Below are 25,918 nucleotides of genomic sequence, written 5' to 3'. Positions count from 1 at the left end.
TTCCATCTTGTCTTTTCCCTTGGTGTGACCGTAGCCCTCCAGAGCCTGGTATGTGGTGGGTGTAAATAGACATTAGTTGAATGAACGAAGGACGTAACTGCATGGCCAGCGGGAAGGCACTTGGCTGTCACCCCTCCCCACTGACCAGCTCTGTCCATCCCTGACCTGGGAGGTGGCTCTGAGGGAGGGACTCACCACACACTCGCGTCCTCGGAAGGCTGCGCCCACTTCAGCTGCTGTGTCCCCCTCCCCAGGCCTGGGAGGCATGGGAGGCTGTGTTGTGTTCCTGGCTCTCTGTTCACAGAAGCCCCCTGGGAGGGGCTCCTGGCCCATCTGCCCCCCTCAGCGGTGCCGTTAGCCCTGGCTCCACTCCACTCTCCCCCCACCCTTCAGGCTCTTGCTCTGGCAGTGCTCCTTCAGCCACTGTGGTATCTGTGGCCACATTTCTCAAAGTAGAGTACTAGGCTGCCAGACCCCCTTGAAAGAGGAAAAAAGAAATCCTTGTTGAACCCCAGGTGGCCTTGAATGGTTTTTTATTATATTGTTATTCAAATATGTGCAAGTATAAGACTAGGTATAATAAACTCCTTATGCTTTATCCCTTGAACAACCATAAAACCAAAACAGAATCACAAGTGGAATAAAAATGATGCTACAAAATAATAAAACTCAGGTAACGGCATTCATTTAATGTGATGGGTGATGTTGTTTCGTTGGCACCAAACTGCTCTCAACATAGACGTGGTCCTCTTATGGGGCAGGTCCTTCTGAGTTCTCTGCACCTGTACCCCAGAGTGCCTCACGGTGATCTCCATTTCCCACCAGCTCACGCCGTTTGGGGCGCTGCAGAGCCCTCCTTTGCCCTTGGTTTGGTGTGAGCGTATCTCTTACCGCCCACGCCCACCTTGCTCTGTGTTCATTACCTGGTGACCATCACGTGGTACCAAAGTCCACGGAAACCCTGGTACCATGCAGCAGCCTGTGGCTTTAAAGCCATTGTATCCAGGTGACTGAAGATGTGCATCTGATTTTTAGAGAATCATCTCGATGCAAATCCAAATTACATGCCTCCGCCCCTCGCTGGGATTCTGTAAGATCTCAGCTTGAGTAACCATGGTATAGAGGACACAGCCCGAATTCCCTAGCCTGGCATTCAGGGACCTCCCATCCAGTCCCGCTGGGCCCTCCCGCTCTGTCTCTTGCTGCCCTCCCTCCACGTCCCCGACACTGCATTTGTATCATCACCAGAGATCAGGGCACCCTCAGCCCCCATCCCATCTCTGTCCTATCACCCCGATATCTTTCTCCCCAGTACCTCCCACCATCTGCAGTTGTTAATTGACTCCTCCCTGACCCTGACCAGGTCATAAGCTCCACAAGAACAGGGACCCTGTCTGTCTCATTTGCAGCTGTCTCTCCAACATGTAGACTAGAACCTGCCATATAGTAGGTTCTTAGTACATCTTTGAACAACTTACTGTTCCTGGGCTTCCTTATGCCACAGTGCCTTTGCACCTGCGGTTTTGCTTTTTTGGCAGTGCCCACGGCTCTCCTGGGCCTGTGAAGTCTCCTCGCCTCTCATGGGCACAGTTGGTTCTCAGTCTTCTGGTCTCCTGTGACCCTTTGTATAGACTGAGAGTGGCCCAGATCCTAGGCGCTAGACTTTACCCGTGATTGGATTTGTCCCCACTAGTAGACAAGAGCCTGGTACATTTCCTTCTGTATCTCTAGTGCCACATCTCCAGGGCGACAGCTCTTCTTTTTTGCAGTGAGTACCTGCTTGGGCCCTTGGTGGTGCCTTCCCCACCCCTGAGGCTGAGTAGGGTCTCTCTCTGCCCAGATAAGGTGTACCTCGGGCCCCCGCGCCTCTTCCAGGAGCTGCAGGACCTGCAGAAGGACCTGGCTGTGGTGGAGCAGATCACCCTCCTTGTCAGCACGCTGCACGGCACCTACCAGGTACCCAGCACCGGCCTCGGCAGGAAAGTGTGGGTGGGCTCCTCTCCCGCCCGGTCCCCCGATGTGCCCTGGCCTCTGGGCTCCCACTAGCAGCGGTACTGTCTGAAGCTCCTGTCGCTACCTGGAAGTCTGGTGCGCGGCCTCCGGTTCGGGTTGAAGCTCTGGTTCGAGTTGAGCAGGGCCCGGCTATGGGCACTTTTTTTTTTTTTTTTTCCGTTCTCTGCTCAGTGTCTGGTCTGTCCTGCAGCTCCTTCCCGAGCCTCGTCCCAGGCTGGAGAGGAAGCTGGCTGGGAGGGTGTGTCCCTCTCAAAGGATGGGTGCCATGGAGGGGGGAAGGTCTGAACCAAGGCCTGGAGCCCGGGGAGTCGGCATCCCCCCACAGCTTATGGCCGAGTGAGCCGCCCAGGTCGAGCTCCCGCACTGACCCCCGGCTCCTCTCCCCTTGGGGCCCCGACTGCTGTGGGATCTGGGGTGGCTTTCGGGGAGCCAGAGGGCTGTATGGTGACCTCCTTGGCCTCCTTGACCCTAGAACCTGAACATGACCGTGGCTCAAGACTGGTGCCTGGCCCTGCAGAGGCTTATGCGGGTGAAGGAGGAGGAGATCCACTCGGCCAACAAGTGCCGCCTCAGGCTCCTGCTTCCCGGGAAACCCGACAAGTGAGAGGAAGGGGGGCCTTGGAGAGGGCCGTCGGGACCAGCCTGCTTGCCAGCACTGCGGGGGTGGGCGTGGGCGTACACGCATCGTGGGCCGTGCCCGGCAAAGCATTTGACACAGAGCAAGGTGCTCGTGGTCAAATGAATGAATGAATGAACGAACGACCTATCTGTACCTGGGGTGAGCCTGTCCTCCGTTAGGCTACTGGGACACCCTGCCAGCGGTTGGTAGACTGTGCAGTCCCCTGGGGCCAGGCCCTGGGTCTGCTCTCACGGGCCCAGCCTCCCCGCAAATGCTCCCGCAGGAGCTCACGCTCGGTCGACCCACAGCTGACGTTTGTGGAATTGACGCAGAGATGGGGAAGGCGATCTGTCTGATCCCCACTCTACAGAGGAGGGAGGCGAGGCTCAGAAGTAGGTGGCAGAGCTGCGTTCTGAGGAGTCTGACTCCGAAGCCTAGGCTGGCGCAGTGAGGGGCTCAGAGCCCAGGTTTTGACCTCTCGGTTGGGCGGGGACAGTGTTACAAGCACAGTGGCTGCAGGGAAGGGGAGACTGGGGCGCTGTGGTCTGAGGCAGGTCCGGGAGCCAGGATGCGAGGCCCAGGACTGGAGTCTGAGGGTCAGCAGCCTGGAACCTTCTGGGTGCCCTCGCACAGTGGCTCACAGTGGCCTGCGGAGCGGCTCTCTCCCCTTCTCTGCGCCCCTGCCTCACCTTCCTGTCCACCTCCCGGGGGCTGGGATGGCTCACAGCGGGGAAATGGGCCCCGGAGAACAATGAAGGGGCTTCCGCTGCTCTAAGGTGAGATGACAGTGTGGTGACAACAGTGACCTCTGGCCACCCCAAGCCTGTACATACTGCCATTCATTCATTTTTTCATTCATTCATGTGTCCGTTCAGGAGACATTTACCAAGAAAGTGCCCTGTGCCAGGTGCTGGGAACAGGCCCGAGTCAGAGGCTCCGGGTCAGGCGTGTGCAGGTGTCTGATGAGGCCTGTGGAGCCCTGACCAGGTGGGGCCCTGGAGGGTCTCTCGAGTCGCAGCCTGCGGAGCGCTAGATCCCCCATGGCCTTGCTAGGCACCCACGCTGGGATGCCTGGGCCGGGCTGGGGGTCGCAGCCTGGTCGCTCGGGGGAGTTACCTGCCCCCTCCCCGGGGCTGTGGTGAGTGGAGGCAGTCCTCCCCCAGGGGGCTGAGGCTTTGCCAGGCCACTGGCCTCTCTGGCCATGCTTTGGTGCTCTGCACAGACCTCGCTCTATCTCCAGGGCTGGTGGTTGGGGGGAAGAGCTGCGTACCTCCCGGGTGAGCCAGGCCCCGTTCCAGCACTCATGCTCCTGCCCTCTCACCGCAGGTCCGGCCGCCCCATCAGCTTCATGGTGGTCTTCATCACCCCCAACCCCCTGAGCAAGATCTCCTGGGTCAACAGGTTGCACTTGGCCAAGATCGGACTCCGTGAGTAAAGCCCCGGGGGTCAGGAGTGCGGAGAGGGGAGGTCTGGGGAGTGTATATGTGAGTCAGAGGGCGTCGTCCAGTCTTGGGGGGCAGGGAGGCTTCTGAGTGGAGGGCGATGGTGCAGCAGAGAAACAACTGGGGCCAGAGGCTCTGCTTCGTGACCTTGGACACGTCACTTCCCCTCTCCGAGCCTCAGTTTCCCCATCTGTAAAATGGTGGGAGTTGACAGAAAGTAAATTAGTAGTTGCCAGGGGCCTGGGAGGAGGAGGGAGTGGAGAGTCACCACTAAAGTTTTTTTTTTGGTGAGAGTGATGAAAATGTTCTCAGATTAGATAGTGGTGATGGTTGCCCAAGTCTGCGAATATACTAGAAACCAGTGAGATGTACTCTTTAAAGGGGTGGGTTTTATGGTAACTGAAGTATATCTCAATAAAACTGTTACATAGAGAATGATGCAGGTTAGACTAAACGATTCTCAAACAAAGGCCTCTTTATAATTCTTTTCTCCTATGCACCCCCTAATAATAGTACAGATAAATAAGGGGTATTTCTATTTATAGAGTGCTTCCTGTGTGGCAAGCATTTTTCTAAGCATTTTACACACATCTCTTTCATTTCACGTTCACAATAACTCTACGAGGAAAGTCTGTTGTGAATCCCTTTGTACAGCTGAGGATTCTGAGGCCCAGAGAGGTGCAGTGGCTTGCCTGAGGTCACACAGCAGGGAGGAGTTCAGAACCTGGGCAGTCGGCTCCCAGAACCCACTCTCAACCCCTGTCCATTCTGCTTCCTCAAGTTAGTGGGCTTCTGTCTGCCAAACCACATTCATTAAATTATAATTACTTCGTGCTTTTTTTGAATTGGCAAAAGGCCTAGTTTCTTGCCGATCAGGACCATTATTTGCTGTGACCTGCTAGAATTCCCATTTGCCGATTCCAGTCAATAGCAGTGATTTCTGGGGTTTTGTTTGTTTTTATTTCTGGCGTGATCTTTATCTAGATAAATATGTATTTCCGATAGATTTTAAAACATTTCTGGAAAGGAGTCAGGACCTTCGTCAATGGCTTTCATCAATTAAAAAGCTATTTATTGGGCTTCCCTGGTGGCGCAGTGGTTGAGAGTCCGCCTGCCGATGTAGGGGACACAGATTCGTGCCCCGGTCCGGGAAGATCCCACATGCTGCGGAGCGGCTGGGCCCGTGAGCCATGGCCGCTGAGCCTGCGCATCCGGAGCCTGTGCTCCGCAATGGGAGAGGCCGCAACAGTGAGAGGCCTGCGTACCGCAAAAAAACAAAATAAAACAAAACAAAACAAACTATTTATTGAATCTCTACAGTAATTTTAGGCATAGGGGAAAAGAACAATAACAAAAACAGAAAGGTCCCTGTTCTCAAGGAACTTACAGTTTATGAGGGGCAGGCAGAGATTTACATGAGGAACAAATCAACAGGGAGGGGTTGGTGCTGTGAGGGGGTAGAGCTGGATGCGTGGCTGACACCGAGCCTGGGGGCCGGGACTGCTGTCAAGGAGGGCCTCTGAGGAGGTGACGTCTGAAGCTGTGCAGAGGTCTGGGTAAAGCGATCCAGGCTTTGGAACAGCAAGTGCAAAGGTCCTGAGGTAGCCAGAGTTGGTGAATGGTGGGGGGTGGGGAGAAACAGGTGGAAGCGGGGAGCAGGTTTTCCAGAAAGCCAGGGTGAGGTGCGTGGAGCTCTTTCTTGACGCGTGGGGCTGTGGGTTGCAGAGCTGAGAGAACTGGACAGCGGTGTGAACTGATTTCTATTTAAGTGGATCGTTCTGGCTGCTGCTCGGAGAGAGGCATGTGGAGACTGGGGAGGGAAACGGGGAAGAGGCTGTGGCTCTGGAGGAGCCGGCATCAGAGCCTTCTGCTCCGCCAGCCCCTTCTTGGATCGGGTGTTGACATCGCACAATCCTCCGCTGGATGTTTCTGGGCGACCAGGAGGCCTGCGGAGGGTGGAGGAAGGGTTTTAGGTAGAGGCTGCCCCGGCCCTGGCAGAGGGCTTTGGAGATTCCAGCCAAGGAAAGGTTAAGGTGGCCTTCCTGCTGGGCCTCGGGCCACCCGCTCCGCTCTGTCCCCTTCCTGTGGAGCAGTGCATCCAGGGCAAGCTCCTGAGCCCTGTTTGTACACCTGCTAAAGGCAGGTGCATCTCCCGTTTGAAGCCCAGACGCTTTGCCGAGTGGGCCTTGGCGCTGGTGGGAGGGGAGCCTACAGATGTGAGCATCTCTGTTCTTGGCGGCCTGTGAAGACACTCGGCTGCCTTATCTCCACATGGTTTCACTGCAGCAAAAGTTTTAATCGAAAGAGAGTCATTTGAAATCTTATTTGAATGCCTGGGTTCCCCTGGGGCTTGAATAATCTGTTTCTTCTATTTTGCCAGTTTTTTTTTATCTTCAGTGCCTGGTGCCGAGGAAAACAATATAAGTCCATTAGAAATAGGCCCGTTAGAAATAGAACCGTTAAAAACATTTATGCACAAAGGATGTTATTCTTTTCATTTGTTTTTTTTCTGCGTCTTTCTCTCTCCCTGACTCCAGCGTGCTGAGATCGTAATCCACTAAAGATTGGGAAAGAGAGGGCTGGAGTTGGGGGTGCCTGGCATCCGAGAGGGCGGGGCCAGTTCTGTCCCTTGGAAGGGCAGGGGTCCTGGGGAATCTGGGGACCCAGTTTACATCCCAGTGTGGCCACTGCTGTGCTGTGCGGCCTGAGAAGGGCAGGCTTACTCAGTAACTTGGCCTAGAGTTCCACGGGCCTTTTCCCTGTTGCATTTCGGGATCTTAGCACTGCATGAAATGGGGCCAGACGGCTTGGATTCAGTTCCCGGTTCTGCCGCTTGCCAGCTCCGAGATCTTGGGCAAACGATTTCACCTCTGCATGCCTTGGATTCTCCATCAGAAAATGGGGATATTCATAGGGTATCTTGTGAGCATATGGGGAGATGGTGCCTGGAAGGCACCTGGCAGACCGGAGAAGCTCCTAGGAAAGGGGTGTCTGCATCTCACAGTGGGGAAGTGACTGGCCTGGGGTCACATGACATTTAGTCATGTGCCAGGATGCCCTCCCCCTCTCTCTGCCAATTAGTCTCTGTTCATTAAGGCTCCAGAAAAGAGATGCAGATAGGAGGCCCCAAGGGTGGGGGTGGGGAAAGGGGAGATTGGGGCTTCCAGCTCTACCTTCCCGTGTCCCCCCCACAACCCTTACAGCTCTAAGTGCTGCATCCCTGGCCCAGGGACCCCTGCAGCCTCTCCCCCCATGGCCTTCCTGGTTCCCACCCCTGGAGGACCAGGGCTGGGCAGGCCCCAGGCTAATCCCACGCTCCCAGGGACAGGTCCTCGCTGGGCGTGGCCTGGCTGGCTCTCCCCACTGCCTGTGGCTTGGTTAGTTTTCCAGCCTTCATTCCTCACAGTAACACTCACGTGCCACCTTATGACGGATCTGGTTGCGGAGTCCTGAGCGTGGCCCAGGCTGCGTGCCGCCGAACGTGTTCCAACCCTCATCTCTCATCTCCATTAGCCCTCAACCGTCCCAGAGCCAGGGACCTGCCCAAGCCCTTGGCCGGAAGTGGTAGGTCTGCTCTCCAGGAGGGGGACCGAGGGTACTGGCCCAGGAGCCCGACTTGGGTTTTACCCCAGCTGGGTGATCACGGCCACTGCCTGGCCTCCCTGGACCCCGGCGTCTCTCTCTGCAGGATAAGATGCATGCTGAGGTCCCAGCATGTCTGTGGCCATGGCCAGGAGCATCTCCGTGGTGCTGCGAAGTGTGAGAGGGGCCTTGGATTTAAGAAGGAAGAGAAGGGCAGTCCAGACTGTCCGCCGGGGCAGCAGTGGCAGGAAGGGCACGGTGCTGGGACTCAGGAGGCGTTTGGGAGGCAGGCGGGGCGGGAGAAGCAGGGCAGGGCCAGCGCAGGTGGTGGGCTCAGCCCAGCGGCGGTGGGTGGTCTGACCTCAGGCACCGTAAGCGGCAGCTTTTCAACCGTGAGGACGGTGGTCGTAACGGGTACTATTCCTTGAGTGCCTGGTGTACACTGGGTACTAAATATAGTCTTTCCAGTGCTCACAACAACTCCAAATGGTTGGAATTATTTCCCCCATTTTCCAGACGAGGCCCCAGGCTAGGAGAGGTTAAGTGCCCAGCCCTGTACCCCGCAGGGCCCTTCTGGCAGAGTCGGCTTCCTGCAGCCGGCGGGTGGTCCTGAGGGTTCAGGGGGTGGGGGGAGCGAGCGGGGACGTGGGCTCCGGCCCTGGAGCTGCTCCCACTGCCCCCTGGAGTACTCTCGAGTTCGGTGGGTGCTGGCAAACAGAGCTGGATGCTAAATAAGCCCCCACTTAACGTCAGTTGGAAACCGCAGCTTTGCCCCTGGTGCCTGTTCTTAATGTCACTTATCCCAAGCGGGCTTTCAATTTCCAGTGGTAACAGCCTTCTCATGTGGTCTCAGCCCTTCTGGTTTTGTGAGGGGAACAATGGCAGTGGCAGATGGGGAACAACAACTCCAGTTTCTTTTAACGTTCCCAGTCGCAGGCAGGGAAGGCACCATCTGAAACCAGAAGGTCAGATCATTAAAGGAACGTAAAGTGATAAATTGTCAGGACTTGATGGGCTGTGGGTGCGCGGCGAGAGGAGAGGGATGAGCTCGGGGCGACGTGGTGACGGGCGGGCACGGGGGCTTATCTCCACCCGCTGAGCTCCAGGCTAGCAGGTGGGCTTGACTGCTCTCTCGGGCTCCTGCTCCTGGGGAGGCGAGGGTCTGTGTGACTGTAAGCTCCTTGAGAGCAGGGCCTGACTCTCCAATCTCGATCATCTTTGTTCACTGCCCAGAGCCTTGTCCAAGAGGCAGCGCGGTGGCTGTGATGTGAGCTCCTGCCAAGGAGAAGTGGTGTCCCCCAGGGCGGGTGGGCTTGTCTCGGCTGTCACGGCCGGGCCGCAGGCGCTGTGCAAGGTGCCCCAGAGGTTAGTTGCTTGGCTCCTGGACCCCGTCTTTGACTCCCCGACCTCCGTTTCCCCAGTGTAGACGGGGATGGGAACTCCGACTTGCCCTGGTGGCTGTGGGATGACGTGCGGGACAGAGCTTTGTAAACTGTGAAGTGCGGCACGCACAGCCGTTCTGTTTTGGTGATGCCCATCCCGTGCCATCGTTGTACTTGCCTTGATGGCCTCTCCTCCTCGGTGGCAGGAACCAGGTTTCATGCGACTCTGTCTCCAGGGCTCAGTGGGGCAGAGGGCCTGACACCAGGGACGCCTCTGGCCCGTTTAGGGAGGGAGCTCCCTGTCCAGCGCCTCCACTGCTTGAGGGGGTGGGGCAGGCACCGGAGCCTCTGTCGGAGCCAGCTGTTCACAAAATAATTTCTGACATTTGCGGATGTCTTCATCTTCTCAAAGAGCCTCCGCACCTGCCCCCGCATTCCGGCTCCTTTCTGCTGTGACCTACACGCAGACCTAAACGGCATTTTTAAAGCCCCTTTATTGCGGTGTGATTGACATACAAAGAGCTGTCCATATTTCAAGATTACAACTTGATGGCTTTGGAGGTAAGCATACCCCTGTGAACTCCATCGCCACAGTCTACGCCATAAACAAACCCACCCTCTGAAAAGCTCCCTCCTGCCCTCTTCCTTATTATTGTTATTTTTTTTGTGTGTGATAAGCCCGCTTAACATAAGATCTATCCTCTTAGCCAATCTTTAAGCACGTCATACAGAATTGTTAGCTATAGGCTGTACAGATAATCTCGAGGATTCACTCACCTTGTAAAAGCAAAGCTTCGTACCCTTGGATTGGTTCCTCCTGTTTCCCCCCCCAGTTGACCATATTTCTGCAGTGTTGCTCTGTGCTGGCCGGGGGTTGGGGGTGGTGACTGCTCTTGGTGGCCATCATTCCGATTTGACAAATCTGGAAAATGAGGCTCCAGGAAGAGACTGTGTTCATGCCACACAAGGGTGTTGATGGTCTGCTGTGTGTCCAGCGCCATGTGAGGGGTTTGGAGGGTACAGAAGGAGACGGTGTGGAAGGTTTCAGCCGTCAGGGAACGTGGGCGTTGTAGGGGAGCCTCTGGGCACACAAGCACGATGAAACACTCACATGTGCACACGCACGCACGCACATATACATGTGCACTCGCGCACGCGCGGGCACACACACACACACGGAGGAAAAAAGAGACAAGCCAGTAAAAGAGCTGGAAATTGTGGTCAGGGCCATTACACACACCAGTAGGGGCTGAGACAGAAAGTGATGGAGGTGGGGGATGGGATGATGGTCAGTTAAGGCCTTTCCGAGAAGGTGGAGGCGTAACCTAAGCCTCGCAGAGGAGCAGAGCCAGCCCTGGAGAGAGCTGAGTGCAGCCTTCCAGGCAGAGGGAGCTTTCCGGGCTCGTCCCGTTTAAGTTGCTGAGGAAAGCGTAGCATGGTGGAGCCTGCAGCCGAGGGATGAGGCTGAGAGGGAAGGAGGGTCCTTGCAGCTCTTGTGGAAGAGTTTGGATTTTATTCTAACTGGTCGGGGACTCAGTAGGCATTTTTAAGCAGGGGACCAACGAGGTCCAGGGGAAGTTTAGCAGGATGGCTCTGGCTGCTGTGGGGAGGACCAACTGTAGGGGGGAGTAGTGAGTACAGAAAGACTGGTCAGGAGGTCCCCATGTGGTGGCGGGGCACCCTTGGGCTGAGCTGACCCTCCCTCCTTGTAGCTGAGTAGATGTGTGTGGTGGGGGGGGAAGGCTGCTGTTGGACCCTTTGATTGGTGACCTCTCCTCCCATCTCCAAAGCTCTAGGCACCGCTCATCTTGATGTCATTGCGTTAAGTGGCCCCTCTCACCTGGGGTGCCCTGTCCAGTGCCTCTGGCTCTTCGGGGCAGAGTACCTCCTCATTGTCTAGTGTCACCATGTCCAGGGTCATTCATGCCCAGGGGTGTCACTGGGGGTCTGATTGCTGGAAGATTGCCTGGTTTAGTGCAAAGAACTCAGCCTGTCAGTCAGACAGACCTAGGTCCGCATGTGGGTTTTGCCATCTAGCCGTGCACGTGACTTACTTAATTGTCAGTCTCATCATCTATAAGGTGAAAATTGTTATTCTGACTGTGCTTGGTTATTGTGAAAACCAGCCAGGGAGCATATGTAAAGCACTCAGAGTGTGCCTGACGCCTGGGCACATACTGGGCGTGTCTGAGCTGCGCCCTGCCCCTGCCGTCATGGGATCCCTGGAGGGCAGGCATCAGATGGAGTATAAAGAATATGGGCTTCTTAGCAGGGAGAGTTCCTCAGGAGAGATGGTGGTTTACTCACTTGCTCACTCGTTCATTCTTTCAATCCGTGTTCGCTGAGCACTTACTATGTGTGGGCAGCGTGCTGGGTGCCAGAGAGATAGTGACGGACAAGACAACCCAGATCCCTACTGCTTTGAACTTACATTCTACAGACATATAGAGACAGACCGTAAGCAAGGAAACAGAAAACATGATTTTTGATTGTGAAAGCTGTATGGGAAATAAGACAGGGTGTTTAGTGTGGTTTCTGAGAGAAGGGGGCCATTGTAGCCAGGGTGGTCAGGGAGGACTTCTTGGAGGTGGTGGCGTGTGAGGGAGCCTAGACCCATGTGAAGGAGACTCCACAGAAAATGTGGTTGAGCAGATGCTCTTGAGCGCAGCAGTCTCCAGGTGAGGGTCCAGGGTCCAGGCTTGGCTTGGGCCTGAGCAGCATGTGCACTTCCTTTTTTTTTTTTTTAACTTATAAATTTATTTATTTTTGGCTGCATTGGGTCTGTTGCTGTGCGCAGGCTTTCTCTAGTTGCGGCGAGCGGGGGCTACTCTTTGTTGCGGTGCGCGGGCTTCTCGTTGCGGTGGCTTCGCTTGTTGCGGAACATGGGCTCTAGGCATGCGGGTTTCAGTAGTTGTGGCTCGTGGGCTCTGGAGCGCAGGCTCAGTAGTTGTGGTGCATGGGCTTAGTAGCTCCACGGCATGTGGGGTCTTCTCGGATCAGGGCTCCAACCCGTGTCCCCTGCATTGGCAGGCGGATTCTTAACCACTGCGCCACCAGGAAAGCCCAGCATGTGCACTTCTAACAGGCTGCCAGGGGCTTCAATGCCAGCTCGACTGGGGGACCTGGAGGCAGGTGACCTCCTAGGTTTCAGGGTAGGTCTTAAAGGGAGCAGGAGAGGGAGTCTTCCTCTTGACCATCGTCATCACAGGTATAAAAGTGTCATGGCTGCGCTGTCACAATCCAAAAACTTCTTGTCCGCCTGCTTGTTTTTGGCCGCCTCCCACCTCTAGAAGATAAGGTCAAGGTAGCAGGGGCCTGGACTGTGCCCAGTGTCTTAATGCCTTTTGAAACCCTGTCACATGTGCTATTTCACTGGATCCTCGCAGCAACTGCAGGATGAAGGCATTTTCATCGTCCCTATTTCATAGGTGAAGAAATCGAGGCTCAGAGTTGGGCGGATTTGCACAAGGCTGCTCAGTGAGAAGGTGGGCAAGCTGGGACTGAAGCCTCAGGTTTCCCGACTCCCAGCCTGGGACCCATGGCTGTGACCGTAGAGTGAGGCTGGATTTCATCTCACTGGGCAGGCGTGGGGCTGGGGGAGCGGCTGGCTGGGTCCGTGGGGCATGCGGGCCAGGCCTCTGGGGCCCGCGGTGGCTTCCTGGGCTTTCAGGAAGTCCTCTTGGTCCTCGCTCTCTGACCAGCTCCTCCCACCTCCTTCCTCTTGCCACAGGGGAGGAGAACCAGCCGGGCTGGCTGTGTCCGGACGAGGACAAGAAGAGCAAAGCCCCATTCTGGTGCCCAATCCTGGCTTGCTGCATCCCCGCCTTCTCTTCCCGGGGCCTCAGCCTGCAGGTGAGTGGCACGCATCTTGCTGAGCCCACCACGAAGGTGGCTCCTGGGACAACCAGGGTTTCCATGGGTGCCCACAGCAGGGGAGGCCTGGCTTCCAGCTTCAGCTTCTAGACCTCTTGCTGACGGAGTTGATCGAGCCTTTTTGTTGTTCTCAGAGTCAGCTTTCCCCCCCAGAAAAGGGGGCAGATGCCCTCTGTGGGTCATTGAACAGAAAATTCCATCATTTTGAGCTAACAAATAGCAATGATCTCATCAGTTGATGGCGTGACTCCAGCTCAGAAGATAGACTGTAATAGGCCCACCTGGCCGCGCCAGGCTTTGTGGGTTTCACCCTTTATGATGCTGCCGTGGGGCAGTCAGCTTTGGCTCCACAGCCATCATGCCTCTTGGTGCTTTGCTGTCACTGTCTTGTTTTAATATTTATAAGAACCCCATGAATAGATGTTTCTAGATCTGTCTCACAGGTAAGGAAGCTAAGGCTCAGACAGGTGACGTGATTTTTCTAAAGAAAACAACACCGCCGGTAAGGATGAGTGAGTTGTAGGAATTGGAACCTTGCTGACTCCAGCGCCGCAGGTTGTAACCACAAGGATGTCCACTTCCAATGGCATCTGTCCCCGATGTCCCGGCTGAGCTCACCCCTCCACCTGGAGTCGTTACTGCCCATTCCCCTCCCAAGGAGATGAGGTCATCTGAGCTCCAGGGAGGGGACCTAAGCCCAGGTGAATCCCCAAGAGACAAACCGGGCTGTAGATAGGGGCTCTAAACAGCTAAAATACCCGTGAGATGCCAATTCATTCATTCATCCATTCTGCATATAATTTTTGAGGACCTGCTGTGTGCCAGGCACTGTGCCAGACACTGGGAATATGGTGGTGACCAAAACATACAAGGTTCCTGCCTACATGTAACTTTCAATCTAGAGGAGAGACAGGTAATACCCCCCCGCCCCGGCAAACAAAAGCAAACAGAAAAGAGTGCTGTGTGTTATAAAGAAAATAAATCCGATATAATAGATACAGAGATGGGGCCACGGAGTTAGGGGGTCAGAGAGGGCCTCTCAGAGGAGGTGGCATTTAAAGTGAGCCCCGGGGCTTCCCTGGTGGCGCAGTGGTTGAGAGTCTGCCTGCCGATGCAGGGGACGCGGGTTCGTGCCCCGGTCCGGGAGGATCCCACATGCCGCGGAGCGGCTGGGCCCGTGAGCCATGGCCGCTGAGCCTGCGCATCCGGAGCCTGTGCTCCGCAATGGGAGAGGCCACAACGGTGGGAGGCCCGCGTACCACAAAAAAAAAAAAAAAAAAAAAAGTGAGCCCGGAATGGCGAGGAGGATCCAACCCCTTGAGGCCCCAGGGGGAGAATATTTCAAATATTGACAAGACAAGACAGACTGACTCAGAAGCCCATGATAGGGGTGGTTGGGGCAGTTGGCATGGCTGTAGCTCAGTGAGCTGGGAGGGGAGGCCCAATGGTGGGTGAGCTGGGCCACACCGGACTCGCAGGCTGGGTCAGGTTTGGATTTCATTCTTGGCAACGGAAAGCCAAGCATGGCTCCAAGCAGGGGACTGGCACGATCTGGTTTATATTTTGGAAGGATCATCTGATCCTTCTGGCTTTTGTGTGGGAGTGAACCATGGGCACGGAGGGAGCCGGGCTGGAGACCAAGAGCCCGGAGCAGAGCTTGGCGCTGGGGTCCTGCTGAGATGGGGTGGGACTTGGTGCAGGTGGAGGCTGGGGAGGAGGCCAGGCTGGAGGCCGGGGTGGGCTAGCGCGAGACGAGTGAGGCACTCATGGTCGAAATAAGTGATATTTTCACACAATACTTAAAAAAAATCAGACCAGCAAACTGTGGCCCTGGTTTTCCGGCTTTTTTTGGTAAATAAAGAGCCAGCATTAGGGTGAGGCAGGGTCAGGTCCTGTCTTTATTTAAACTCTTAGTAATTGTTCACTATGGATTTTTTTTTTTTGCATTTTTATTGTAAACAAATCGTGCTAAAATATTTTCTTGATTGTGTTAAAATATATCTCTGAGTGTTCGGGCCCCGCTGAAGATGTGCCCCTGGGATGAGTGCCCCGCTCTCCTCACCCTGGTCCCGGCCCTGGTGGGCAGACACTGGGGCCGCGCTCTGGGGTAGGAATGGCTGAACTGGTAAGAGATTAGACGGGGGCTGAGGCTGAGGGAGAGGACGGATGAGCTGAGTATCTGGCTTGCGCTCCCGAAAGCTGGTGTCAGCGGCGTGGGCTGCTGTTTCCTGTTCCACAGCCTGATTTAGGGATTCAGTGAGAGAGGCTGGGTCAGGTTCCCAGCACTGAGCTTGACTGGTGGCGGGTGCTCAGTGGACAGTGGCCGTAATAACAACAACAACAATAACAGCAACAGCGATATGACTTAAAGTTCTTTAGTCTTGACAACTTGGGGTCAGGCCCTTCCCAGAGGCATCTGTGCCAGGTTACGTTCTGGGCATTTCCCAGCGATGAACTCTGATCCCCGCAGCTGCCCTCAGAGGAGGGGCTGCTACTCCTTGCGGCTGAGAGAAGGGATTCAGGAGTGATAACTTGCCCGCTGGGCAAGGAGGGTTTTCTTGCCCCCTGCCCGATCCTGTTCCTTCCCGCCGCTCTCTGGGGCTTGGCTGGCATGTGCCCCAGCGCGATCGCCCCACCAAACAGTCCCGGCCTTTGTAGGACTTCAGTCCTTATTTATTGATAACGGGAGGCTCTTACCTCCTGGGGGTTGCCTGTGGGCCTCGCGGTGAGGACGGTTCAGGTCGCCCCTGCCTGCGGCTCTCCTGGCCCTAGCGCATCCCGTGGAGAAGGACTTCTGGGGTGGGGAATGGATTGTCCCATCTCCCCCCGGGGCCTTGGGCCTCTGGGGAATACAGGACGCGGGCCCATGCCCTGACAGGCCACACGGGGTGGTGGGGTCACAGACAGGCCGCTGCCTCCGGGGCCTCCCTGCAAGAAACGCCCACCTGAGCGGGCAGCCATCTGCCTCCTCTCCCTGGGGGAACTTGGGCCTCAGAGTCTCCTCATGTGAAGCCCATGGGGCTGGGGCCATGTAGGCTGGAAACGTCCTCAGCCCCCTCCCAGCCCGCTGCCCGACCTCTCCTGAGGAGCACCACCCTCCGCCCCGCCCCCGAGGGATCCAAGGGAGCTGTGAGGGAATCCCCGCGAGTGATGGGCCCGTGGAGCTCCCGAGGGACTTATCAGAGCCTGCATGTCCCCATTTGGGCCCCAAGACACCGTGCCCTCTGCTTGCACCTGCCTCCCACCCCGGACCAGACACATGTGCCCATCGGCTCCGTGCCGGCAGCAGGTGGATTAGGGCCTTGAGCTCCAGGGCCTTGTCCAATTACCGCGAACAGATGTGAGCGTGTGGGTCCCTGCCTACACCTCTCCCCAGGCCCAGTCCCGGGGGTCCAGGACTCGGGCTCCGCGGCTGGCCCGACGAGAGCAGCAGCCAAGGCTGTTCTCCCGGAAAGGCTTGTTATTCCAACCCCTCTCCCAGCGTAGATGAGCTCAGACCTCTTGTACTGCCAGCCAGATGGGGGTGTGTGCTGGGTTCTTTCTCTCAAGGGAGCGGGGAGGCTGGGCTTGAAGGAAAGAGCATCTCTCCTCTCGGTGCTGAGGATGGCCGGTCCCCATGCTGGGCTGCACCATGGCCTTCAGACTCATCAGGGAATTGCTTGGGGGAGGGAAAGAGCACCCACGGGAGCCACCCTGCCCTGGGTCTGAATCCCAGCTCTGCACGTCCCAGCTGTGTCTTCAGTGCGTAAACTGGGGTGGCCGTGGTGCCTCCCTGATTGGGTCATAGTGAGGGTTAAATGATACGATTCTTGTCAAATGCTTACTGTCTGCTGTGTGCCCTGCCTTCGGAGTTCAAGAATTGGAAGCAAATATTTGAGGACATCTTGGTCCCCAGGAAGGAAAAGTCACTGGTGTCTGTTTTGGGGGGTTTGCGATAGCCTGACTGTCAGGTGTTGGGAGGTTCTTCTTGAACCTGGGCTCCATCTGAGGTGTAAGCCTCTCCCTGGAGGGCAAGGGGGGTGAGAAGGGGAGGGCTCAGTGCAAACCCCTTCTCCCTTGGGCTGAGGTCCAGTTAGAGGCCTGGCTGGGGACAGGGCCTTGGGGAGGGGGTGGGTGCCCACTCTGGGGAGCTTTGACACGCAAGCATCTTGGGGGCCTGGGGGCTGCATCCCAGAGCTGCAGAGGGTCTTGTCGGCAGGCTTGCCTAGGCCTCAGTACACTAGCTAAGTGGGCTCTGTCCCGGCTGTCACCCTCCATCCGCCAGAATTGCTGTTCGTGGGTCCCTGGCTCCTAACTGTGTGTCACAGTGGCTCATGTGGAATAGCCCCTCCCCCATAGTGTTCTGCTGACAGTGTTACTGCTTAGTGAGTGCTCACGCATCCCACAGGAAGTCCTCGTAAGCAGTGGCCACTGCTGGGCTTCATGTCCACCATCTCTAGTCCCCAAGGCCATCCTGACAGGATGTCAAGGTCCCCATGACCATGAAGAACGGGTTTGTGGGGTCACCCAGCTGGTAGCATCCGAGCTGGACTGGAGCCCGCTGGCTGCGTCCAAAGCTGGCCTCCTTTCTACAGCCTGTGCTCTCCTCCGCTCTGTATGGGGCACCTTGATTTTGGGGAGTCGGCTTCCTGGCATGGACAGGACTTCTGGGTCCAGGGCCTTGCCCCTCCAGGGAGCCGTTTGAGTTTTTGCCATCGTCTTGGACCCAGGCTCTGTCGACCGGGCTGACATCCAGCCTGCTGGAGTTGCCATGGAAATGTCTGAGCCAGGGCTGCGGTTGCCCCCTCCCCGTCTGAGAGGACAGGAGCAGCTGCGTGGCAGAAAGGGCCAGGCACCCAGCTGGATGTGGCCCCCCAAGAAGCAAAGTGATGGGGAACAGGGGGCTGAGGGTGCCCAGGAGGCCTGGCATAAGTTGTACCCCAGAGTGCCAAGGTCTCCAGCCTGGCAGTCTGGCCTCTGGGTAGAGTTCAGCCAGAAAGAGCACTGGGCTGGGATTCGGAACTGAATTCCAGCCCCGACTCTGCCATTAACTTGCTGTGTGACCTTGAACCAGTCACATCCCCCCACCCACCAAACTTCAAGTTTGCCAACTCCTAAATGAGGGGGCTGGATGCGGTGACCTCTTTGGGTCCCCTCACCCATGGCCATTAGAGACTTTATTAGAATATTCTAGCAGGGCTGGGATTGGCCGGGCCCTCAGGACCAGCAGAGGGCAGCACCTGCCTGTCAAAAGGTCCAGCGGTGCTGCATTTCTCCTAGGGGCACCTTGGAGCTCTCCCCACTCAGCCTCCTTCTCCTTAAGTCTGGTTGGAGTTTCCAGCAAGGCCCATGAAAGGGCCAGGCCATCTCCTCACATTGCTGTCCTGGCCAGTGTGGACAGGGAGAGACAGACGGGCAGATCTAGCTCAGGAAACAGGCCCCAGAGAGCCACCAGAGGCACGGGGTTTGGGGTAGCAGATGCTCAAGGAAGAAGCGGCTGGTGGTTCTCAGTGACAACCCATTACAGACGGAGCCCCCAGACCGAGGACCCAGCCCTCCGGTCCTGGAGGGGTCGTCTGCAGAGGGGCTCTGTTGACCTGAGGATCCCCCTCCATTGTGCTTCCCTGGGGGATGCACTTACTGTCCCCGTGGCCTCGGGCAATTGCGTGTCTTCCGTGGACCTCATTTTCCCCGTTTGTAAAATATGGGGGGTGGGCATTAGTGGTTTTCAACAAATCTTATCTGGAAGTTGCCTGGTTTGAAAATCCCTCTGCTGGCCCAGAGTTTCATTCAGCCTCCTTTTGGCCAGAAGGTTCTAGGAGAGCGATGGTCAAGTGCGAGTGCATAGGAGCTGCCTGGGGAGGAACCTGCCACCTTTCTGGCTCCACTCTCAGGGGCCTCACTCGGGGCCTGAAAGGGACCCAGGAATCTGCAGGTTTAACAGCCCCTCGGGTGGTTCAGACCAAGGTCTTGCTGTCAAATGTCAGCATCTCAGTCACCTCGACACTTAACCCTGTGTGTGCCGTCTGTCTCTGCAGCTTGGGGCCCTGATCCACAGCCCTGTCAGCTGTCCCCTGCTGGGCTTCTCGGCTGTCAGCACCTCCCTTCCACAGGGCTACCTCTGGGTGAGTAACCCCCAGGCCCAGCCAGGGATTCTGGCCTCAGGGCATGAGCAGGGAGGGTGGCACCTGGGGTGGGTGCTGGAGAAAGCTGCCTGCCTGTGGCCCCCATTTTCTGCACCTTCATCCAGCAAGGTCTTCCTGGGAACTTCTGTGCCAGGCTCTGTGCTCAGAGTTGGCAGGTGTGACCTCACCAGGGACAACAGAAAACCCTCACAAATAAGGGACAAATAAGCTCACTTATTTGTGAGCTTGGAAGTGGCCTTGGTGCCATGACGGAAATGAACGGGAAGCTGTGTGGAGTATGTGGATGGCAAGGTCTTCACTCCAGGAGTCAGGGGGCAGGGCCGCCCATCTCTCACGGAGATCCCAGCCCATCTTTCTGCCCCTGGGGTTCCTGGCAGAGCCTCCCTCGATTCAAATAGGTGTTCCCCACCCCGCATGCTCCTGATGTGCAGATGGTGGCCTCCCATAGATTCGCTGAGGTCCCAGCCTCACAACCCCTCTGGGCATCCTCTACTTCCTCTTGCTTATTCCTGTCTCCAGGTACTTAAGCAGGGAAACTCTGGCTCACCCTTCAGAGTTCAGCCCAAATGTCCCTTCTGAGGGTGATTTGTTCTTCACTGTTTCCTCAGTGTCTAGCACATGATGCATCCATCCATCCACCCATCCATCCATTATCCTTCCATCCATCCATCCATCCATCCATCCATCCATTATCCTTCCATCCATCCATCCATCCATCCATCCATCCATTATCCTTCCATCCATCCATCCATCCATCCATCCATCCACTCAGCAAGTATATAATGAGTGCCTGCCATGTGCTAGACACAGAGGTAGAACAGTGAACAGGACAGAGAAGGACATTTTAAAGCGCAGAGTGTATGCTCACTATTTGTTGGTTGAAATTCACCCTGGAGATGAGGAAATAGAAAGCTGACCGGGTATCTAGTCCACCTTAGTTCTTTACCTGATTTCCTTTGGGCCCTGAATTTAACTTCTTGCCATGGCAGCTGGGACCGAGCGACCTTCAGTGACAGCAGGATATGTGTGGGCAGGAGGGGGGACGTTTCTCTTGATACCTAACCCCAGTGGCAAGTAGAAGTTCGGGATGGGTCCCTGGGAGGCAGGGACTGAGCTCTGCCTCTGCTCTCATGGTTCTCACCTGATGGCCTCTCTGGGTCTCTGCCCCAGGTCGGGGGCGGGCAGGAAGGTGCAGGGGGCCAGGTCGAGATCTTCTCCCTGAACCGGCCCGCGCCCCGCACGGTCAAGTCCTTCCCGCTGGTGGCCCCTGTGCTCTGCATGGAGTACATTCCGGAGCCGGAGGAGGAGGAGAGCAGAGACGGAGACAAGAAGTGCTCGGCTGCTGACGCCTCGGCTGGAGTGCACCCCACCGTCTGCCTCGGGCTCCAGGATGGCAGGTTAGGGGCCTGGGGAGGAGGGGCTGGGAACAGCCTGGGGCAGGGCTAGGCAGGTGCATCGGAGGCTGTCTGTGTAGCTTTGGCTCGTCACCCACCAACATTCTCCACCCCTGGCTGAGAGCAGAAAGGGGGAACCAGGAGCTGCTCGCACTTTAACCAGGACCCTTCAGTGGCTGCTTCATGCAAGCTGGCTCCCTTCCGGGTAGTGTGGTACCGAGGGCAACGCTGACTTCAGTGTCAGCCAGAGCCGGGTTTGGATCTGCTATTTCCTCACGCCATTTAACCGCTCTGAGCCTCAGTTTCCTGTCTGTGAAGTGGGTGTTAGCATCCTTCCATGCAGGGCCGCGGTGAGAGTCCACTAGGACATGGGACATGTGAAGCCTTTAGGTCCCTTCTCTGTAATTGACAGCATCCACCCAGCTATGGCCTCAGTTAGCTTTGCAGGGTGGGTAGGCGTCCTGGGTGTTCCCAGGTTATGAGACCTGCTGGCAGAGGGGGCTCCCCCAGTAAGACCCTCCCGGGGCTGGTGAGTCAGCAATACTTCCTTGCAGCAAGGGGCACTCCCGCCAGAGTTTAGCCTGCTCGAGGGTCCAGCCGTGTGGATGGAGGATGAACATTCATCCCACTTAAATGGAAGGTGAAGATGGTGATGAACAAGACCCTGAGATGGGCTACAGCCCCACGTCCTCCTCATAGCTCCAAGCTTTTCATGCCTGTCCTAGAGTCGGGGGAAGCGGGGAGAGAGGATGTTTCCTGAGCACCTACTGTGTGCTGCTCCTTGAGCCAGGGGCTGTGAGCCTCACAGTAGCCCCACTATGAAGTGTTTCCCACACAAGCAGCTGGGGGAGGAGCTAAAAGCTAACATACGTAGAACCACCTTGGAGACACTAGAGGCTCTGTGATGTCCTGGTCTGGGTCCATGGAACCCAGGGGTCTGGTGAACACTCTTTGCTTTTAATGAGATCAAATTCAAACAACATAAAATTCACCACTTTAACCATTTTAAGTCGTATAATTCAGTGGCTTCCAGTACATTCATGATGGGCAACAATCACCACTACATAGTTCTAGAACATTCTCACCACCCCCAAAAGAAACCCTGTGTCAGCCCCCATTCCCCGCCTCCATCCCTGGGAGCCACGAGTCCACTTCCCATTGCTCTGTATTTGTCTCCTCTGCACATTTCAGGCAAACGGAGTCACACGGTGTGTGGCCTCTTGTGCCTGGCTTCTCTCGCTCCCCATAACATTTTCAAGGTTCACCCACGTAGCACGTCGGTGCTTCCTTCCTTTTTATGGCCGTGAGGTAGGCATCACGGCCCCGTTTCTTGGAGAGGACTGAGGCTCAGCGGTCCAGGTCAGTCAGCTGGATGGGCCCCGTCTGGATTCACCCTCGGGTCTGTGTGACCCTGAAAACTGTTCTCTTAGCCCCTCTATTGTGCTGCACCCAGAGCCCCCTGTTTTCCACGGGCACCATCCTCCAAAGGCCACCCATGGAAAAGTCCGAGCAGCGGCCTGTTCACACAGCAGGGAGGCTCGCTGAGCTTGGTTGGGGCGGCTTGGAGCCTCTCACCAGGAGGGCACGTGGGGAGTGGGCACCTGGGGGGCTAAGTGAGTCACCTGACCTCTCCCCACAGCATCCTGGTTTACAGCAGTGTGGACACGGGCACCCAGTGCCTGGCGACCTGCAGGAGCCCAGGCCTGCAGCCTGTGCTCTGCCTGCGACACAACCCCTTCCACCTGTTTGCCGGCCTGCAGGATGGGACCCTCGCCGCGTACCCCGGAACCAGCAGTAAGGATGGGGGCAGCCCTGGGCCCTGACTGAGAGCCACATCCTGTACCAGAGCGTCTATGGGAGGCAGGCCAGGGAGGCAGCTCAGAAAAAAATCGGGGAATCGAAGTGCTGGGGAGATTGGAGGTCCCTGATCCCCACAGGAACGGGGTGCTCACTACCATACAGGCAGCTCAGCCCATTGGCGGGAAACTCTGCTGGATGAGAGCAGGGTCTCTGGGCTCAGATAGATCTGGCTTCATGTCCACGCTCTGCCCTGATGACAGATGTGTCCATGGGCGAGCAGCTTCTCCTCTGTGCCTCAGTCTCCTCATCTGTAAAATGGGAATCATGGTAACACCCACAGCTCACGGGTGCCTGTGGGGTAAAAGGTGCAGTGAAGGCAAAGCATAGGACCGGCACGGCGAGTGCCCAGTGGGGTGAGGCATTTCAATCTCCGTTATTTTATTAAGTCATCGACGGCACAGATAATAACGTCTGGAGAGCAAGGCTGACAGCGTTTGAGCTGCCGTTTGCCGGGATGGGGTGAAGTGCTTATGCAGGCGCGTCATCTTCATTCTCGCCACGACCCTTGAGAACTGCCTCCCCTTTACGGATGCTGATGCTGAGACTCGGGGAGGGACACGAGTGCTGTGGTCCCCTGTCCCCTTGTGACTCGTTCAGCTCCCAGTCCAATGGCAAGGGCTGGGCAGAGCAGCGAGCTGCCCCCAGCACCTCCAGAGATAGCTGATGTGCCGAAGCCTCAGCCTCCCTCCCCCTCCCACGCGCCTCTAATTGCTGCGTCATCACAGCCTGTGGCAGGATTATAACCGGATATTTGTACTGAGTTTTTTTTTTTGTTTTTTTTTTTGCCACTTGGCACTGTGTTGGTATTTTAAATTAGCTTTCAATAAGGCATTTATAGTTTTTAATTAAAGAGGGTAGAGGGAGGGGGAAAAATCCCTCTCACCATCAGACAGACTGTGCGTGTGAATGTCAATATGGGCTCAGATTTTCGGAGATCTAGATCAGGGGTTCTCAGGGGCCTTTTACCCTCTGGCTCCCACGGGAGGCTGGGAGCCCTGCCCTGCCCGCGCTGGCTTCTCAGCCTCCAGTTCGGCTGCCTCCAGCCCTTTCCGTCGGTTCCTGACTCATCAATTTGGGCGTCCGGGTTGGGAGGAGGCGAGGGGGTGTATCGGTTTGCTGGGGCTGCCATGGCAAAGTACCACAAACTGAGTGGTTTATACAGTGTAATGTATTGTTTCACATTCTGGAGGCTGGAAGTTCAAGATCAAGGTGTCAGCAGGGCCGTGCTCCCTCGGAATGCGCTGGGGAAGGATCTGTTCCTGGCCTCTCTCCCAGCTTTGGGTAGTTCCTTGGCTTGTGGCACCATAACCCCCATCTTCATGTGGGGTTCTCTTTGGGTGAGCCTGTGTCCAAATAGCCCTCTGGAATAAGAACCCCAGTCATATCGGATTAGGGGCCCACCCTCCTCAATATGACCTCATCTTAACCAATTACAACTGCAACAACCCTGTTGCCAACCAAGGTCACGTTCTGAGGTACTAGGGCTTAAGACTTCAATGACTGAATTTTGGGGGACACAATTCAACCCATAGGGGGATGGGGTCTAAGCATTGGCTTTCAGCCTGGTATTGGAGCCTGGTGGTTCGTCAGAACCAAAGGGGACCATCAGATGCCACACCCTCATATTCTGGGTGGGAAGGGACTGCCCAGAGTCCCACAGGTGAGCCGAGACCTGAACCTAAGTATCCTCCCTCCAGGGCTGGCTGGGTGCTCTCTTGCCTAGAGGAGGAGGTTGAGATGCTCCACTAGCTGTCCCACCTTGCAAACATTTGTCCCCCAACTATTTACTGAGCAGCTACTGTGCACCATGGATATGGTGGCCAGCAAACCAGATGTGAGCCCACGCTCACAGTTTATAGAGGGAGACAAGTTTAATTTATAGATGAGTCAAATGAACAGGCAGGAAGCTTACTATTACACATCGTGCTGAGAGTCCTAAGGGGAGGAAGAGGGTGTCGGGTGAGAGCCTGACCTCCTGTGCGTGGGGTGGGCTGGTTGGTGAAGGCCTCTAAGGAGTGAGATCCTGAAGGTGAGACCCGAAGAAGGAGAAGCGGCCAGGCCAGTGAAGAGTTGGGGGAACAGTGTTCTCGCCGAGGGAAGCACATGTGCAGAGACCTGGAAGCAGGAGAGCATTTGGTCTGGTGGGGAGGCTGTCTTGCTGGACAGTAGCCGGAGTGGGAAGCGGCACCAGGCAGGGTCTGGGAGCAGATGGACTGGACCCTGTGGGCCTGGGGTTTGTCTCGGTCGATGGGAAGTGGAGGGAAGTGTTGGGAGTGGCCGAGCACTGTGGCTGGTGGATGGAGTGGACGTAGGCAGGCTGTCTGGGAGGCTGCCGCAGCCAGCCGGGTAGGGGAGTCTGGGTCACTCTGTCCATGGGAGCCCACCCTCTGGCTTTTGGTTTGCCTTTGGCCAGGGAGGCCTCTGGGAGAGACCTTGGCCTGGTGCCTCCCCTTCCTATGGTGTCCTCCAGAGGTGGCCAGGGCAGGAAAGGGGGCTCTCAGGACCACACGCCTTTCATCTGGGCTTCATGTGGCTGGGTCTGGAATCATCAGCCTGGCCCATGACCCAGCCGTGAGGCCTCGGATACCCCTCAGATACCCCGACTCCGTCCCAGCCCCGAAGCTGGAGCTGGGAGCTGCTCCCGGGCCAGCTCTGGCCTTGGGCCCGCAGAACCCACCTCTGGTGCCCCATGGGGATTTTGAATAATCCAGACCCTTATTCTGGGTGCGGAGCAGATACTGGTGAGATATCTGTCAGTGTCCGTATGACAGGTTTGCCGTCTTGCCTGGGCCTGGCTAAGACCAAGACCAGATAAAGCTGGCATCCCTGGCCCAGCTTTGGCTCATTGGAGAAGGGCAGGACCAGAAATACTGGGTGAAACAGGTCGAAACCAACCTGGGGACCTGCTGAGTCCTGGAGGTCCTGTGGAACCAGCAGCTGTGAGGTAACTGTGAAGATTCTAAGGTCACCAGGCCACTTGGAGTCCTGGGCTGTCAGAGCTGGGGGGGCCTTGGAGTCCAAGCTCCAGGTGACAGATGGAGAATCCGACTCCATGGCAGCGTGGCCGTGGCAGTCAGTCTGCTGCCCCCAGGAGCCTCCGCGTATCAGCATTCGCTCCCTCATTCGTTCATTCACTCGCGCAGCAAATATGCGTTCAGTGCCCACGAGGTGGCTGGTACTGCGCTGGGACATGAGCCAGGTGACCCCTCCCCCTGCCCATCCTGTGTTTGGGCGGGGCTGCCTGGACCCCCTCTGTCCGCCACCACCCCCGGCTCCGAGCAGAGACAGGAGCGTGACCGGGCCTGGGTTGGGGTGTGGGAATGTCCCTGGTTAGATGCTGGGGACGTGGGCCAGGGTCACCCCCCGGAGGGACCAGACGATGGAATGGGTGAATGATGGTCTGGGACGTGGTCAGGCTGTCGGGATTGGGTCCCTGCTGTGAGAGATCGGGCCTGTTGCTGCTGCTTCTCTTGGAGCCTCAGTTTCCTCACCTGTAAAATGGGGATGAATTCAGCCCCACGGCAGCGGGTGGTTGTGAAGGCCAGGTGCGGTCAGTCACACAAGTGCCCAGAACGGAGCCTGGGCACAGACTCATGCCTGTTACCTTTCCACCATCATCACTGTTACT

General features: G+C 56.5%; 1 protein-coding gene across 6 annotated transcripts in view; it reads left to right on the top strand.

The window, feature by feature from the left end:
• ARHGEF10L (Rho guanine nucleotide exchange factor 10 like) overlaps window positions 1–25,918 on the top strand; it is a gene marked incomplete at its 5' end in the record, with an annotated part of 146,836 nt that overhangs the window by 87,901 nt on the left and 33,017 nt on the right. For all 6 annotated transcript variants that reach the window (XM_082675294.1, XM_082675292.1, XM_082675293.1 and 3 more), the window contains 7 exons: window positions 1,841–1,956; window positions 2,486–2,613; window positions 3,959–4,059; window positions 12,769–12,890; window positions 18,929–19,015; window positions 20,207–20,433; window positions 22,070–22,224. In XM_082675294.1, coding sequence (XP_082531420.1) covers window positions 1,841–1,956; window positions 2,486–2,613; window positions 3,959–4,059; window positions 12,769–12,890; window positions 18,929–19,015; window positions 20,207–20,433; window positions 22,070–22,224 — 936 coding nt within the window. The remainder of the gene's footprint in view (window positions 1–1,840; window positions 1,957–2,485; window positions 2,614–3,958; window positions 4,060–12,768; window positions 12,891–18,928; window positions 19,016–20,206; window positions 20,434–22,069; window positions 22,225–25,918) is intronic.

Source organism: Grampus griseus (assembly GCF_964374135.1).
Source record: "Grampus griseus genome assembly, chromosome: 1".
Classification (NCBI taxonomy): domain Eukaryota; kingdom Metazoa; phylum Chordata; class Mammalia; order Artiodactyla; family Delphinidae; genus Grampus; species Grampus griseus.
This window is presented reverse-complemented; position numbering and strand designations above follow the sequence as displayed.